The following is a 16590-nucleotide window of genomic DNA, read 5'->3' on the forward strand; positions in this document are numbered from 1 at the left end:
TTCCTGCTCAACAGAGCCCTAGGACTGGACAATTTCCACCCCAGCCAGATCAGTTCCCCATCTGAACCTGGACCCCAGCACTCCAATAAAGCACCTTCCAGAAAATCTTCCAGACGCAAGCATGCCTCCAGAGGACGCCAGACCTTGTTGCTCCCCAGCACCCAGACCTGGCCGCTCCTTAGCCCCGCAGAGGTCCCCCAGCACCAGTTCTTCTTCCTGGCCATCTCTGAGCGGGTCGATATGTCACCTCACCTGTCCTGGAGGGGCTCTACGCTGCCTCACCTGTCCTGGAGGGGCTCTACGCTGCCTCACCTGTCCTGGAGGGGCTCTATGCCATCGACGCCGCCTCACCAGTTCCCTAGTGGGTCGACACAGCCATAATGCTGGGACTCGCCAGAGTCAAGTGACAAATCCCCCAGCCCAGAAAGTGTTGAGCCTGTGTCAGCTGACAAAATGTCGCTGGCCTCCCGAGTGGTTCAGTCCTGAGCAGTGCAGAGCAGAAGGTCTTATCCTCACAGAGAATGTAACATCATATCAGACTGAAGGAACTGATCCAGTCTATAAGTATCTCTTCAACTCCAAGAGTGAATAATCCTACTGATACATCTTTCTGAAATCCACCAGCAGCTCCTTGGTTTTATTGGTGTTCATCATAATGACAGGAGTGTTGATGATCCCATCGATCCAAACAGTGTGTTCAGTAAACTAGACGATGTAAGTGGAGTTCCTGACTACAGTCATACAGTCATTTTTGCAGCAACAACATCAACAGACTCTGGTCAACATGCTGTAAACTTTTGATTAAAGGAGTTAATATCAACTAGAATATCAACTTTATGATTTTTTCTCATTCAAATACTGATAAGAGCTGCAAAGTGTAAACTGCTCCCTGTGAAATATCTTCAGTATGAGAAAGTGGAATGTTTGTGTGTAAAGAGTCAAACCTGAGAGGAGTTTAAAACAAAATCAGCATGCAGAGCACTGATTTTCCTTTATTTCACTTTTCCAACAGTCCCTTTTTTTTTACACAAACTGCATCAAACATAAATGACTTCTAAATACATCTGAACAAGCATGAAAACTACCTGATTTCTCCTCAAACTGTACAACAAATCATCAACTCCTTTCCTGCTGCTGAATTAATGACTCTCAAGGATGATAACTAATGAAGAAGTGATGTCATCCTCAACTTATTACATGTTAAACAATAACAGATATATGTTTAAAAAGAAGGTAATGACAAGATGAACAAAAAACATTTAGAAAAAGTAAGGTTATTTTGGAAAATGTACAATAATATTCTTACTTATTTTTTATGTAAATACAACAATCAGCCACATGACTCTACTTTTGAGAGTTTGATACCCTGAATCTACTTCACCACCTTATGGACAACAAGGTTTTACAGCAGTTAATAAAATATTCATACAGCAATCATAAAAAAGAGAAAAAAATATTGTTATATTGTATAGAAAATTTACAGCAGTATAATAGAAAATAACTCAAATTTGTTCTATATCTGTCTTCCTCTTCATGTTTCCAGCAAAGTAATCACACAAAATAAACAAGCTAAATAACTGATTATGAAGATAAACTATATCATATTTTACCAGGTTTGAGATACAAAGAAAACTCTCCCACAGTAGTATGAAGTAATCAGAAGCTTGAACTGATCATTTATCAATGTGAAATAAATGTAATGATTACAGGTGTAGCTACACTGTGGCCTCTTATGTGTTGGTCTTGTTGATGGAGATGTAGAGCCTCCTGGGATCAGTGGAAGCTCCAGCAGAGGTGGAGAAAGTGTTGAGAGTGCTGTAGGTCACCATATCATCTTCACCCTGAACCTGGAGACAAACAACGAAACACAACTAATACACTGACAAAACATTAGGGATCATCCACTGGAGAACAAGAATGTTCTGGAGGCTGACACCACAGGATTGATGATTTCAGTGTGCTGCTCTCCTTTTTATTCAAAGTGTTCTATTTGCTGCTGTTACACTGTAAATTTCCCTGCTGTGGGATCAATAAAGGTTTAACCTATCTATCTATCTATCTATCTATCTATCTATCTATCTATCTATCTATCTATCTATCTATCTATCTATCTATCTATCTATCTATCTATCTATCTATCTATCTATCTATCTATCTATCTATCTATCTATCTATCTATCTATCTATCTTCATCACAACAGTAATAACCAATAAGAGAACTTACCCGGGCTTTTCTCTTGGTCTTCTTCTTGTAGCGGATGGAGGCGTAGGAAACACCATCTGGAGGATCAGCCTGTACAGTGAACACAGCCAGAGGTGGAAGATGACCACATTTACTCAACTACTGATATATAAACACTGAGATACCGATTGACGTTTTCTTCCACTTTGTGCCATGTTATACTTCTACTCCATTACACTACAAGATGCACTGCTCTTTTTTATTTCTCTGAGAGTTGTAGAAGCAGGTTACTTTGTAGAATTAAACATAAGCTACTTGTAAAATGAGATGCATTATTCAGGGAAAACATCTTCATCTTTTCAAGTCATTTCAATCTGGATTTTAAGTTTCATTGTCTTATATCAGGTGAAAAAATTCAACAACTTCAACTTCAGCAAATGTCAATTTCTTTCACAGTTCTAGTTTGCAGATACTAATTTCTAAAATATTTTTAACAATTAAAATAAGAAACAGGTGGAAATATTCTGCACTGAAAAGTTTTGGGACACTGTTGTGTTTCTGGACATTTAGTGAAAAGCAAAAATTTGATCCGGTTTGATTCACTGCCTACAGATACACCTGAACACCATCACGACACCACACCATGACCAATTACACAACAAAAATATTACAAATTTAGTGTTCTTCTGTGAAAAAAGTAAGTCCACCTTTGGCATAAAAAGCTAGTATTTCTCTCCTAGTATTGAAATATCTTCTTGGGGGTGTTTTCCATTACTGTCCACCAGCCTCTGATGTCAGTCCAGTGCGATTTTGACTCCTTTGTCCTGAAAAAATCCTTCAGTTGGAAGATGTTTCAGGGTTTCATGTTGCCTGTGCTGTCTGTAGGGAGGTCTGAAGTGGTACTACAATCTAAGCTCTGACTAGACCGGTCCATAAAACTCCCTTTCACTCTTTTTGAGTCATTCCTTGATTGATTTACTAGTTTGCTTAGGATCATTATCCTGCTGAAAAGTCTACTTCTGGTTCAGTTTTCATATGATACATAATTCATGGATGATTCTAAAACTACAACCAGCTCAGCCTCCACAGAAGCAGACAAACCCCAAACCATCACAGTTCCACCATCATCTTCTATCCTGGTACACTTTGCAGGTAAAAACTGTGCAATCTCTTTCTGATTACAGATGGATGCATGTTGACACCAAACAGAATCCAGAGATTAAAACAAGACGAGTTCCTCCATTTGCTCCCCAAGGAGGTTCTCATTATTGGCACATAATTTTATGAATTTGAAGGTGTGAGAATTCAATTTTTTTTTTAGATATAAATGATAAACTTGACTGAAAATACAAATGAAATGTTTCATTGAGTATATCACCTTTATCTGTAGGCTGTGCTCTTATTGTTCCATGCCATGTTCATGGCATGTTTTATTTTTCACAAGACAGAATATCAAACAAGCTGTTCACCATAACTGTATTACTTCAATCTTTTAGTTCCATTTTGCCATCAATAATTAAATACTTGTTCTTAAATAGGCTTTTAAACCCCTCGAATTTAGTACATATTTTTATTTTAGTATTACGTACATTAATTAAACTAATAGTAATCTTTCCCCCTCAGCTACCTGAAAAATAACATAACATTCATCAGCCACTGTCTGTGTCTTATAGCTCCATGTTGGAGGACAAATACCCTTAAACAAGAAACAAGAGTAAGTTTGAGCTGCTGTTTAATCTGATGGTGTCCTGACTGGTTTCTGTACTAGACTGAGTCACTTCAGAGTTTAAGCTCTATTCTAATCATGGTCTAGTTATAGTTTTCTGTTTAGAGAAATGGTTACCTAAAATAAAGTAAAACCACAGAAAAATCTACTACAAAGATCATCATTGGATAAATATTTGATCACTCTGTAGAAAAACTCACAGTGTTGTCGTCCAACTGGGTGTTGTTCTCTGAAAAGACAAAGAAAATCAAATTTGGGTTCAACATCAGAACTCGAAGTTTAGCAAAATATTTGTTCCCAGAAGTTGAAGTTCTCTGAATGTTCTCACCTTTAGCTCCCTTCCATCTGATGACTGCCACAATGATGATCAAGAGTGCTGCTGAAACAACAGCTACAGGGATCAGAATTGCTGGGAGATCTAAAATCAAATTATTAAATATTGTAATTAGTGTATGATTAGAATAGAAAACAATTTTTCTGTCTAAAGCATTTGATTTCATCTTTTATAATTCGTTGCTTTGTGATCATCAGTTGGCCCTGTGGACGGACAAGTGAGAAATAACAAAATGTGTCATAGAATCACTGTTACTGTTCATACTGTACCTGCATTTGGGCTTGTTTCTCCTGCTGCTGGGTCTGTTGTTGTTGGTGGTGGTGGTGTTGGTCTGGTTGTTGTTCTGGTTGCTTTAGTTGTTGTTGGTCTGGTTGTTGCTTTGGTTACTTTAGTTGTTCGTTTGCTTGTTGATGATAATTTAGTTGTTCTTTTGGTTGTTGTTGGTAATTTAGTTGTTCTTGTTGGTGGTGGTGTTGCCACGTTGTCTACTAAAAGATGATAAAATCCAAACAACTGAGAAAATTCCTCATATTTACCATCTACAATAAGTAAATAACAAACTGTCCTGTCATCTTAAAACTTCCAATGAATCATTAAACAGTTTCATTGTGTTTCATTTCACATCCAGACAGAACCAGTTCAAACTGTTGATCTTCTCCTCACCTGGAAATAGCTGCACTTTGTTACATTTCCTACATTTGACTTCATGTTTATAGAAAATGGCCAATAGAGCCAAACTGGTATCTTCACACTGTTCTATTGATTCAAATCATGAAATCAGCTCTGATTAAATGTTTCCATCCTCCATGTGTCGACACAGAGCAAAGATAAAAGCTTTTACATTCAACTTCCTCACTGCAGCCAGAATTATTGTAATGTTTAATATGCTTAAATTAATAAGACAGAAAATTTGTATCTTAGTTAAATGAATTTAACTTTATAAACTATCATTAGTAACATCAATACAGATTTTTGGTCTGTTTTTAAATCTATATGTTTTCTTACCTGTAAATGGAATCATCAGGATCAGAAACATGTGAAATGATTTGAATTCAACCATTGTGTTTCCTTCTCTTGTTTTCTATGTCTTGTTCTCAGGCTGTAAACTCTCAAAGTCTCTGTCTAAGATCCTCTGAAAGACAAATGTAGCATCAACTGTCTGATTAATGTCTCCTCCTCATATGTGGTTCTTCATGTAGGCGGAGCGTGGCAGCTTCTTCCTCAGCTTTAAGTCAGATGTAAAGAAAAAATAGACAAAATATGTATGTATTGTATGACCAAACTGACACTCAAACTTCATGGTTTGATGGAGCACACACATGTTCAGGTTAATAACAGTTTGTTGACTCCAATCATCAGAAAGTATCACAAAAGTCCTTTTAGAACCATTTCTACAAAAACTACTGTTACAATGAAATTAATTATATTACAAGCTGCGTTAATGAAACACTTACATATTCTTTAGAAGGTGTTTCTTAGAGAACAGATACAGTTAAACTCTTCATCCACTCTTGATTCTTGATGTCAGTGTTGCAGAAACACAGATAATATTTTAGTGCTCTAGTGAGACCTGTTGGTTCTTCCTCACAGCAACTTTTCTGAGAACTAAGTAGGAAGTGTGTTGGTGAGAATGTGGTTCAACAGCAGCAGCTCTGGAGGTTTTAGCCTCTGATGGTGACCAGATGACCATCAGATTGACTCAAGACTCATGAGAACAGACAGACAACAGAAGATTTGAAGACACAAGACAAGAAGACATTTATCTGAATCTTGATATTCAGTAGCTTGGGAATTTTCACTAAATATATATTTGTATTTTATTCAGAAATGGATTTCAAAGTCTTTACCAACTTATGTTGATTAGATAATTCAGTTGTGGTTGGAGATCCCACAATCTGTACAATTCATACTCAGAGGTAGATTCACAATCCCTGGTTGACCTACTGAGTTGATGACCAGCTTCATAAGACTGCTTGTCTCGACTGTGATTGTTTGGTTAAATGAAGCCAGATAATGAAAAAACACCTTGGATAAGTTGAACTTGTTTCATAGTTCAGGCTCCAAAGCTCTGGGGCTGAAACAGACGTCACTTGAACTGTGTTTGGGAGTTTTTTTTTAATGACATTTCTACACTGAAGATGAGATTTTTAAATTCATTCTCCTCATCATTTTGAAAATAGTTACATTTTTATTAATTGATTATATATTTTTGTGAGTAGTACAAAGGGACTATGCCTGTAATATTGTTCCACAATCCTGTGATGCATGATGACAACTAAACTGAACCTAGAATCTGGAATAAGAAACCTACATATAAGCTGCTTATACACACTTAAACAGTGATATTGATAAACTAATTATTTACAGTTGCAACACAGTTTACAGGTTTTTGCAGCTTTCCTTCCTGACTTTGGCTGCAGCTGCTGTGTTGCTTTTAGCCTGTATTGTATTTTAAAAATCCTCATCTTTATTTGGGATTATAGTTTATATTTCCTGTCAGAAATATTCATCTCTGGACCGTCTGTGTTTGTGATGGTCGTCTGCTGCCTCTTTCATGTGAACATGATCAGAACTGGATTCAGAAACTCTGAATTAACTCAACAAGGTTTAAGATTCACAAATGAAAAATTCAAACCCACTAAATTTTATGTGGAAAAAATATCTGGTGTTTACCACCTGCAGTGACTGTAAATGGACAAGAATGTTGTTTATCTAGAATGTTACTGTGTTTGGTGTTCAAGCTAATTCATTTCTCTCATATTGATCTAAATAAATACATGAAGGAATCATGAAACACAGTGTTTGAGTCTTACATGTTTATTTGCATTTTTTTATTATCAGTTTTAATAATTAAAAAAAACACTTAATGTTCAAATCTCATTCAAATTCCCCAAAAACAACAGTATTAACAACAACAAACCTAAATCTAAGTAAATTACAATGAGATTTGTAAGTAATGAAAATGAGATTAAAACAAGCAAAATCTTAAAACAGCTCTAAATATAACATTAAAATCAATTGAAGACAGTAAAGCAAATATATTAAATAAAGAAAAAAACATTTAAACACAAAAAAACTCCTGAGAAGCAACAACAACAAAACAACAGCAAAGTAAATTACAGTGAGTTATATTAGTGATAAAAATAACACAAGACTAGCAAAATATTGAAACAAAAGAAGAAAATACTTCAATAATTGTGTTGATAGTTTGTTGTTTTATTGTCTTTACTGATCAGATAAAACAGACTTCTAGTCCTGTTGCAGCAGTAAAGCAGATTCTGTTTTTCTCTGTTCTCATTTCCTGTTCAATCATCTTTAAATCCAGCTGCTGTGTTTGAAATAACTGCAGATAAGAAATATTTTCACAGCTGATTTGTTGATCTGTGGAATCTAACAGGAGCAGAAACATCTTCAGCATTTTCTTACGTCACCACATCATCATCTTCATCACTGTGCTGCTGTGGAAACACAAAGTATCAGAACTGCATGTTTCATCTCTCAGTGTTTGACTTGATCTTTATAATACACACAATGTGGTGAAAATATCTTTACTAGCAACAAATTAGTTTGTCATGAATTCATGTTTTCAGGATTCACTTGTAAAACTCACCTTCTTGCCACGATGTGTTTTGGAACCTGAACAGACAAAAGAGGAATTCTCCTTTAGTTTCTTTGTGAATATTCAGGTTTATCTCAACTTGTTGGTTATAAATCAGTTTCATTGTAAATGTTGTCACCTTTTGTTCTGGTCCAAATGTTGACTGACACAACAATCATTGAGAGCGCTGCTACACCCACAAGAACAAAGATGAACCTGATCCAACAACCTTCAGAGAGAAATAATGAAGCACAGTTTGAAACTCATGAGGCTGAAGATGAGATGAATGAATGAAACATGGAGTCAGTTCAGGCAGAGATCTGAAGTTGTGTTTGTATCGGATCACTGACATCTTGTGTCTCTACAGTGTTTCACAATCATTGTCTTGTTCACATGAACATTAACAGCATCATTGATCCCTTACAGTCTGCTGATCACATTCATGTCAACAACATCTGATCAGTTTGATTTAGTGTCAAATCACTGCTTGTAGATGTTACTGTTCATACTGTACCTGCATTTAGGCTTGTTTCTGCTGCTGTTGGGGTTGTTGTTGTTGTTGTTGGTTTGATTGTTGCTTTGTTTGCTTTAGTTGTTCTTTTGGTTGTTGTTGTTGGTAATTTAGCTGTTCTTGGTGGTGCTGTTGCTACGTTGTCTCCTAAAAGATGATAAAATCCAAACAGTTGAGAAAATTCCTCATATTTACCATCTACAAGAAGCAAAAAACAAACTGTCCTGTCATCTTAAAACTTCCAATGAATCATTAAAGATTTCACATCCAGACTGAACCAGTTCAAACTGTTGATCTTCTCATCACCTGGAAATAGTTGCACTTTGTTACATTTCCTATATTTGACTTCATGTTTATTGAAAATGGCCAATAGAGCCAAACTGGTTTCTTCACACTGTTCTATTGATTCAAATCATGAAATCAGCTCTGATTAAATGTTTCCATCCTCCATGTGTCGACACAGAGCAAAGATAAAAGCTTTTACATTCAACTTCCTCACTGCAGCCAGAATTATTGTGATGTTTCAGTGTTTTCTAATGAGACAGTTGAAGCTGAAAACATTATGATGTAAATACTCACTTTTAGTAACAGTCAGTTCAACCTGAGAGTCTGTAACTTTTTGTCCTGATATAAACTGTCTGCAGGTGTAATGACCAACATCCTCATCTGTGACCTTCCTTATAACCAGAGAACATTTCTCTCTAACACTCAGTCTGTGTGATTTAGCTGCGGCTTCTCTGTGAAACTTTCCGTGTTCAAACAGTGTTTCTGATGGTCCAGTTTTTAAGAAATTGAAGAACCAGGTAGTACTGTGACATTTATCCTGATAATCTTTGACATCTTCACAAGGCAAAGTAGCTTCATCTCCAGCTGTGACAGTGATGAAGGATCTATGTTGAGTCACTGCTGCTGAGAAAATGAAAGAAATACAAAAAACAAAATGAAATTGTAAAAAATATGCTTAAATTAATAAGACAGAAAATTTGTATCTTAGTTAAATGAATTTAACTTTATAAACTATCATTAGTAACATCGATACAGATTTTTGGTCTGTTTTTAAATCTATATGTTTTCTTACCTGTAAATGGAATCATCAGGATCAGAAACATCTGAAATGATTTGAATTCAACCATTGTGTTTCCTTCTCTTGTTTTCTATGTCTTGTTCTCAGGCTGTAAACTCTCAAAGTCTCTGTCTAAGATCCTCTGAAAGACAAATGTAGCATCAACTGTCTGATTAGTGTCTCTTCCTCATGTGGTTCTTCATGTAGGCGGAGCGTAGCAGCTTCTTCCTCAGCTTTAAGTCAGATGTAAAGAATGTTTCTTGTATAAGGAAGGCGACACTAATCTGCAGTGAATGATAGGAGCAAAATTAAATTAATGGAGGTCGATAAGACTAACTATGCAGAGGTTTGATGTATTGTACAGTTGTGTCTCTGTACTGATGCTATGATGGACGTAAATTCAACCTTATTTCAACGTTATCATGACCTTATCATGTAATGCTTCAAACCTCTCCAATTAATTTTAACTTTATGAATTCTATGACTCTTAATGTCAGTGATGCAGAATCACAGATAATATTTTAGTGCTCTGAGACCTTTTTTTTTTCTTGCTCACAGTAGCTTTTCTGAGAACTGAAGTGTTTTGGTGAGAACATGGTTCAACAGCAGCAGCTCTGGAGGTGTTACCCACAAATAATGACCAAGGAAACACCTGGTGTGGTTAAAATACTGATGTGAACTATTTGAATTGTCTGAGCATCACTCACCTACACTGGCTTTTTTCAAAATATGAAGAAGCATGTTGGATTCTGCCAAACATTTGGTTTGAAGCAGTCAAAGAATAAAGGAGAGGAAAGCTTGGAGTTGCTGCTGTAGCTTCAAGACAATGTGTCCGTCCAGACAGTAAAGGTGGCAGAAGCAGTCAGATGTGGTTTTGAACTGTTTCTAAACTGAAAAGACCTGCACCGTCTGACTTCTGTTTCCTAAACTGAAGTCACACTTGTGTAGTCGCCATTCTCAGAGTATAGATGAAGTCATTTATGCTGTTGATGAATATCTGGAGGCTCATGATGTGACCTTCTTCCAGTAAGGGATAGTGAAGTAGTGAAGCTGGAACATTGGTGGACCAAGTGCATTAAAGTTAAAGGAGACAATGTTGAAAAACAATGTCAGAAGAATATATATATATATATATATATATATATATATATATATATATATATATATATATATATATATATATATATATATATATATATATATATAAATAAACTGTAAAACTGTAGATAAAACTGGATGCAGCACAGGAGTCACCTGACTTCATCTCCTCCCTCTGCCAGTGTAAGAAGGTCACATACTTCAAAAGGAGTGCTTGCTTCCGGTTAGTCCGTCTTTCTCCATTACGTTGTTTCAAGAAATTACCTCATTTGTTGCAACCTCTCAGTTTATTTAGATCACGTGTGAGACAGAGTGTGCAGAATTCTTCTATTCTATTCTACAGAAATAGGGAACTTCAGCTGATCCAACAGAGAAATGATTTGATCCCATTGACGTTTCCCCTGAGCTGCACAGAGCAGCATCTGAAGTGGAGCAGATGAATCTGAAGAGGAAAGATGATTCAGAATTTCTAATCATTCAGCCCGAGAGAGAAAGTTACCTCTACGGTGTGATGAAACAACAAATAGGAGAAAATACATGTTTTCAGTTGAGTTGTTGGGATTTAGATTTTGGTGTTAACGTGCCTGTTAGGGCACAGAGCCTAAATGGAGAGTTCCCTGGACTGATGGTGTTTTCAGCTATCTGGCAGCAGCAGCAGATGATGTGAGATCTCTCTTCAGCTGTTGGCTGAGTCAGTTGGGATGAAGCTGTAATTTACTGCTTGATTATTCAACCATAATGCACAGTCTTCTAAAACATTTTGGAAACCTTCCCAGTAAGTAAACAGTTAATGATATGATAAATTCTTGGTAAAATAAAGATTAAATGCATTTTGATGAATCTACAACACTATTTTGCACAGCAGCCTCTGGGCAAAATTCCATTGGAGGAATTCAATATAAGCAATAAAGAAACCTACATTGTCATTGAAGAGGGCCAAGAGGCCAAAGAGGAAATAGCAGCCAGCAGAGAAGGTGTGACACAGCAGAGGAGTCTATGTTGGGTTATTAACAAGAATACTTTGACTTTTTAGGATACATGTTCAATGGATTTGATTGAAATAATTAAGACCTCCAAATTTTAGAATTTAAAGTCTCAAATTAAAAATCTGTTTGCTTGTTCTATATTGAGTAAAGGTCTTCTGACTGACAACAGACCCAATGACTTGTCCTGCTATTGTCATACATACGTCGATCAGACGCATATATGACATCATGACCACCTGAGTAATATTGTGTTGGTCCCCCTTTTGCTGCCAAAACAGCCCTGATCCGTCGAGGCATGGACTCTACTAGACCCCTGAAGGTGTGCTGAGGTATCTGGCACCAGGATGTTAGCAGCAGATCCTTTAAGTCCTGGAACTTGCAAGGTGGGACCTCCATGGATCAGACTTGTTCGTCCAGCGCATCCCACAGATACTCGATATGATTGAGATCTGTGGAATTTGAAGGCCAAGTCAACACCTCAAACTGGTTGTTGTGCTCCTCAAACCATTCCTGAACCATTTTTGATTTGTGGCATGGTGCATTATCCTGCTGAAAGAGACCACAGCCATCAGGGAATAAAGTTTCCATGAAAGGTGTACATGGTCTGCAACATTGCTTAGGTAGGTGGTACATGTCAAAGTAACATCCAGATGGATGGCAGGACCCAAGGTTTCCCAGCAGAACATTGCCAAAAGCATCACACTGCCTCCACTTGCTTGCCTTTTTCCCATAGTGCATCCTGGTGCCATGTGTTCTCCAGGTAAGTGCACACCTGGCCATCCACGTGATGTAAAAGAAGATGTGATTCACTTGCCCATTGTTGGTGCTTTCGGCACAAGGTTCAGCACGGGCACCCTGACTGGTCTGCAGCTATGCAGCCCCAGACTGCGATGCACCATGTATTCTGACACCTTTCTATCAGAGCCAGTATTAACTTCTTCGGCAGTTTGAGCAACAGTAGCTCATCTGTTGGATTGGATCACATCAGCCAGCCTTCGCTCCCCACATGCATCAATGGCCATTCATGACCCTGTTGCTGGTTCACCACTGTTCCTTCCTTGGACCAGTATTGATAGATACTGACCACTGCAGACCAGGAACACCCCACAAGAGCTGCAGTTCTGGAGATTCTCTGACCCAGTCGTCTAGCCATCACAATTTGGCTCTTGTCGAACTTGCTCAAATCCTTTCACTTGCCCGCTTTTCCTGCTTCTAACACATTAACTTTGAGGACAAAATGTTCACTTGCTGACTAATATATCCAACCCACTAGCAGGTGCCATGAAGAAGAGATAATCGGTGATATTCATTTCATCTGTCAGTGGACATAATGTTCTACCTGATTGGTATAGATGTTGTTTGAACTGTGATCTGTCATAATGGGTTATTTTAAACATAAGTTTCTTGATGTTTGTACAGTAAGATATACTATGCCCCAACAATCTGCCATTTTGGAGAAACGAAAAAGTCAGATTTGGATTTTATGTGCCATATATGCAACATATCTCAATAATAAACTGCACTATTTGTGGTTGTTTTTAGAGATGCTACCAGTAGTTTTATACTCATGCTCAAAACTTCCAGCCTCTGTATGTGCAAAAAATGCAGCTCACAGTAATATTTTGGGAGTAAAGCTAAGCAACACAAATACATGGGTCAAGAACTGGAAAGCAAGTTCATGTAGTAAGATGAAGCTGTGCCAAAAACAGCCTCCATATTCCCCAAATCTGTCCTGTATGTTGGGTTTGTGCAAGTGAAGTTTTTCTCTATGTATTCACTGACAACATTTCTTAAGCGTGATGTGTAATTTCTTTTTGTGTGATTATATGAGTTTTGTTTTCAGTACAATGCATTCACAAAATTCCCCAAAAACCTGGAGACCTTATCTGATAATTCTAACCTACTATGTCACAATCACAAGATCCAGATCTTGCATTTTCCTCTCTTTAAAACCTATTTATGCCTCTTTTAATGTTTTCTTCTGCTTCTTTAACATCTTTGTTTTTATGTCTCGTGTGAAGCACTTTGCTAAACAAATAAACTGGCGTCGTTTTGCACAGAAGGAGCCCATATTATCTGAACCACGTGAAGTGAAAATTTTATACAATCAATCCAGATCAGTTTAATGACACCTCACGGAGGGAAAAGTTAATGCTGAGAGCAGCTTTTGGCGCAGAGCAGACCCATGTTTATATGTCGCAGTTAAGTGCAATAAAAACTCATCCTCCAGCTCGGTTTTTAGGCTCTTAGCAGAACTATAAATCTGCAGAGGTTGGCCGGCCAGAGATGACCTCATGGAAAGTCTGGCAGCAGCAGCAGTTTGCTCAGTTTGAGGCGTCCCACCAGCCGCCACCATTCACAAACCAAACCAGCATCACTCCGGTCAACAGCTACAATATTTATGACAGGAGTTGGTGTGCTAACGAACATGATACAGGCTGTAGTTTAGTTTGATTATGTTTCTTGGAGGCAGAGCTTGTAAATAGTAGAAGCACATTAAAGATTGTGAGGTTTAAATCAACCACTGGGAGCATTTATTATTCAGACTGGGACTCTGCTGTATGACCTCAGTTTGTTGGAATCTACTAGATTAGTCAAAACTAATTCTACCTAGTAAAATCCAACTAACAGAAGTTTTCAGTACAAATATATTGATTTAAAATGACGGCTTTGAATGTGGCTTTTGCCATGAAGCATCAATATAATCCACTACTGCATTGAATTCTGCAATTTCCATATTAATGGCAGGAAAATCAACTCACTCGTCCACTTTTCAGTCAACCCAACATGCCAGGATTGTAACTACTATTTATTATGTTTTATTTTGTCATTCATCCATATTCATTTTTGTGTTTCAAGGCCAACAAGTGTGTTAGACTAATAATACTTGGTTAATCCAGTGTGGGTTCCATCAGGAAAACTCTGAACTTTAAGTTTTAGTTGCAACTGAACCTTTGTAAATCTATAAAATAAACATACATGAAAGTAATAGGTGTAGAATAAATATATCTGCAGTGGTTTGTAATGTCTCCTAGAAGATGTTTTGAAGTTCACAGAGTCCACTGACAGCTTAATTGCATGGATAAGGACTGAATTAAAATTTCTGCTTAAATCCATCAAGCCAGGATTCCCCCAAAACTGACCAAAACAATTGCCCTCAACATTTTGAAAAAAGGGGGGAAAAATCCATATTTTTTTCCAGTTTAGGCAAATATTTAATGCTACATTAAATCATTATTTTATTTTTATTCACTTCATTTTATTTCCATTGCCGTCTCTAACTTAAACTCACACAAACAATGCTGTTATTCAACAAAAACAAAGACAAAAATTGAATCGAACCATTATTTACATACCTGTATAGGAATGTAACTACTATGTAATATTTCTACCTGTCAGGGGCTGGTCAGTCCTGCATCTGAAATAAAACTGTCTAGTTCAGTGGAGTTGTTAAAAAAGTCTGAAGTGTTACCAAAGAAAGAAACTCAAATCAAATCCTGAGTTGTCACCAACCCCGGCAAATAAGACGGCAAAGAAAGTTACCTCTTTTTCCACTGTATGCCGTTTTAACTTCTCAAAGCTCAAAGTTTTGGTCTAACATCTCAGTGCTCCCACCAACAAAGCAGTAGGCTGATGAACCCACGGCATCGGTGAACGTAATGAAGCAGCTAAAATTACAGATATTTATCTCAGGAGTTGGTGGAGACCAAACCAGATCTAAAAGAAGAGTAAATGTTTGAGCTACATTCATCAGGTAGATACAAATGAGCACTAATGTTGCTCTGTATCTGCTGGATGTACAAAAGTTTCCGTTTGAAAACACTTCAGATTGCCTATGAAATGTGTAACAAAGCAGATTTCTCTCCTCCAACAGTTTTCTTGGTGGCCTGTTGATCTGCATCTCAGAGACGTTGTTCCCAGAAAAATCCCTCGCTGACTAATCTGTGACAAACCCTAAATCACTGGGTCATTCAGAGGTGGGACAGAAAGTCATGTTGTGTAAGTGGAACATAACATTAATACAGAGACGTGAGTCGCCTCAGTAAAACAAGCACAGACACTTTCCAGGGAAAACTGAAGGGAAACCAACGTCTTCTCTGCAGTTTTATCTGACAAACTCATCACACAGTCCATCTGCATGAAATCCTCTACAGCCGTCTCGTCATGACGCATACTTTGACCTTTCACCAGGCAAATCATTTACTTAAAACAGCAATGCCACATGGATTAAATCATAAGGAGAGATTTTCTGAAAATTTTCTGCCTGATCAAGAAGTTAAACTGTTGAAAGATAAGAAAGAATAACTCCTCGAATTATCTGGAACATTTCCTTCGTTTCAAACTCTGATCCAACACAAACTGTGCTGCAGAACAGAGAGCATGTTTGTTTTTCTCACGTCCAATTTGGCATCCAATAAACAAACTTGTTTACCTTCAAGTTTTATTGGAGTAGCTTTAAAGGACAATGTTGGTTGTTAATAATGAAGCAAAATCCAAAATGGACTTTTAAAGCAGCTGCTGATATTAACAGAAGTTTTTAAAAAGTCATATTAGCATTCTTATAATGAATGCAATTGAATAGGGACGATTAAAACAGATGCACAATGAAGGAATGTGAAAAATTAGAATGCTGTTTACATGATGAGCATCTACTGCTGTATTTGTACAATGTGCTGTTTTAAAAAGTTTATGAATCCAACATCTTAAAAGTTAGAAATCCAGTGGTTCCTGGGAGGTGGACACTGATTCTACAACAGCAGCTCTAAGGAATAAATGGTAAATCATTCTCAGCTCAGATTTAGATCTGTTTGCCGAGCATGTTGAGTTTTCCATAAAGCTGATGACAGGATTTTTGCTTCTCTGGCATCTCAGAAATTGTCCTCAGCATCATTTTAAACGTGATTCCATGATAATTAACATCCTGACTTTTGGAGTCTGGTGGTTTTACCTCTGCAATCATAGATGAAAAATTGTTAAAACATTCATGTAGTATCAAAAATAACGATGAATTGGACGAACATGAGTAAATATATCTTCCCACAGAGGTTAAGAGCACATGCTATTCTCTTAATTGATGTCACAATTGTTTATA

At 37.2% G+C, this 16590-nt stretch overlaps 1 protein-coding gene and 1 long non-coding RNA gene across 2 annotated transcripts; both read right to left on the minus strand.

The window, feature by feature from the left end:
- Positions 1-992: 992 nt before the first annotated feature.
- Positions 993-5400, minus strand: LOC129350241 (protein EVI2B-like). The gene is made up of 6 exons (XM_055016158.1): positions 5248-5400; positions 4512-4730; positions 4237-4326; positions 4109-4137; positions 2225-2293; positions 993-1847 (listed from the first exon to the last, which is right to left on the minus strand). The coding sequence occupies exons 1-6, from the start codon at positions 5300-5302 to the stop codon at positions 1731-1733; spliced, it is 579 nt and encodes a 192-aa protein (XP_054872133.1). The 5' UTR covers positions 5303-5400; the 3' UTR covers positions 993-1730.
- A 1770-nt stretch (positions 5401-7170) lies between these two features.
- LOC118469490 (uncharacterized) lies at positions 7171-8549 on the minus strand. The gene is made up of 4 exons (XR_004846371.2): positions 8355-8549; positions 7980-8069; positions 7853-7878; positions 7171-7700 (listed from the first exon to the last, which is right to left on the minus strand). It is a non-coding gene; the product is annotated as an uncharacterized LOC118469490 (long non-coding RNA).
- Positions 8550-16590: the final 8041 nt, after the last annotated feature.

Source organism: Amphiprion ocellaris, chromosome 12 (assembly GCF_022539595.1).
Source record: "Amphiprion ocellaris isolate individual 3 ecotype Okinawa chromosome 12, ASM2253959v1, whole genome shotgun sequence".
Lineage (NCBI taxonomy): Eukaryota > Metazoa > Chordata > Actinopteri > Pomacentridae > Amphiprion > Amphiprion ocellaris.

Bases quoted from the DNA above. Each gene is read 5' to 3' on its own strand.
- LOC129350241 (XM_055016158.1), bottom strand. From the start codon at position 5,302: ATGGTTGAATTCAAATCATTTCACATGTTTCTGATCCTGATGATTCCA. The intron at 2,294-4,108 runs GTGAGTTTTTCT...TTCACTGTACAG, and splicing joins CCCAGTTGGACGACAACACT to GCTGATCCTCCAGATGGTGT. The intron at 1,848-2,224 runs GTAAGTTCTCTT...GTTTGTCTCCAG, and splicing joins AGACCAAGAGAAAAGCCCGG to GTTCAGGGTGAAGATGATAT.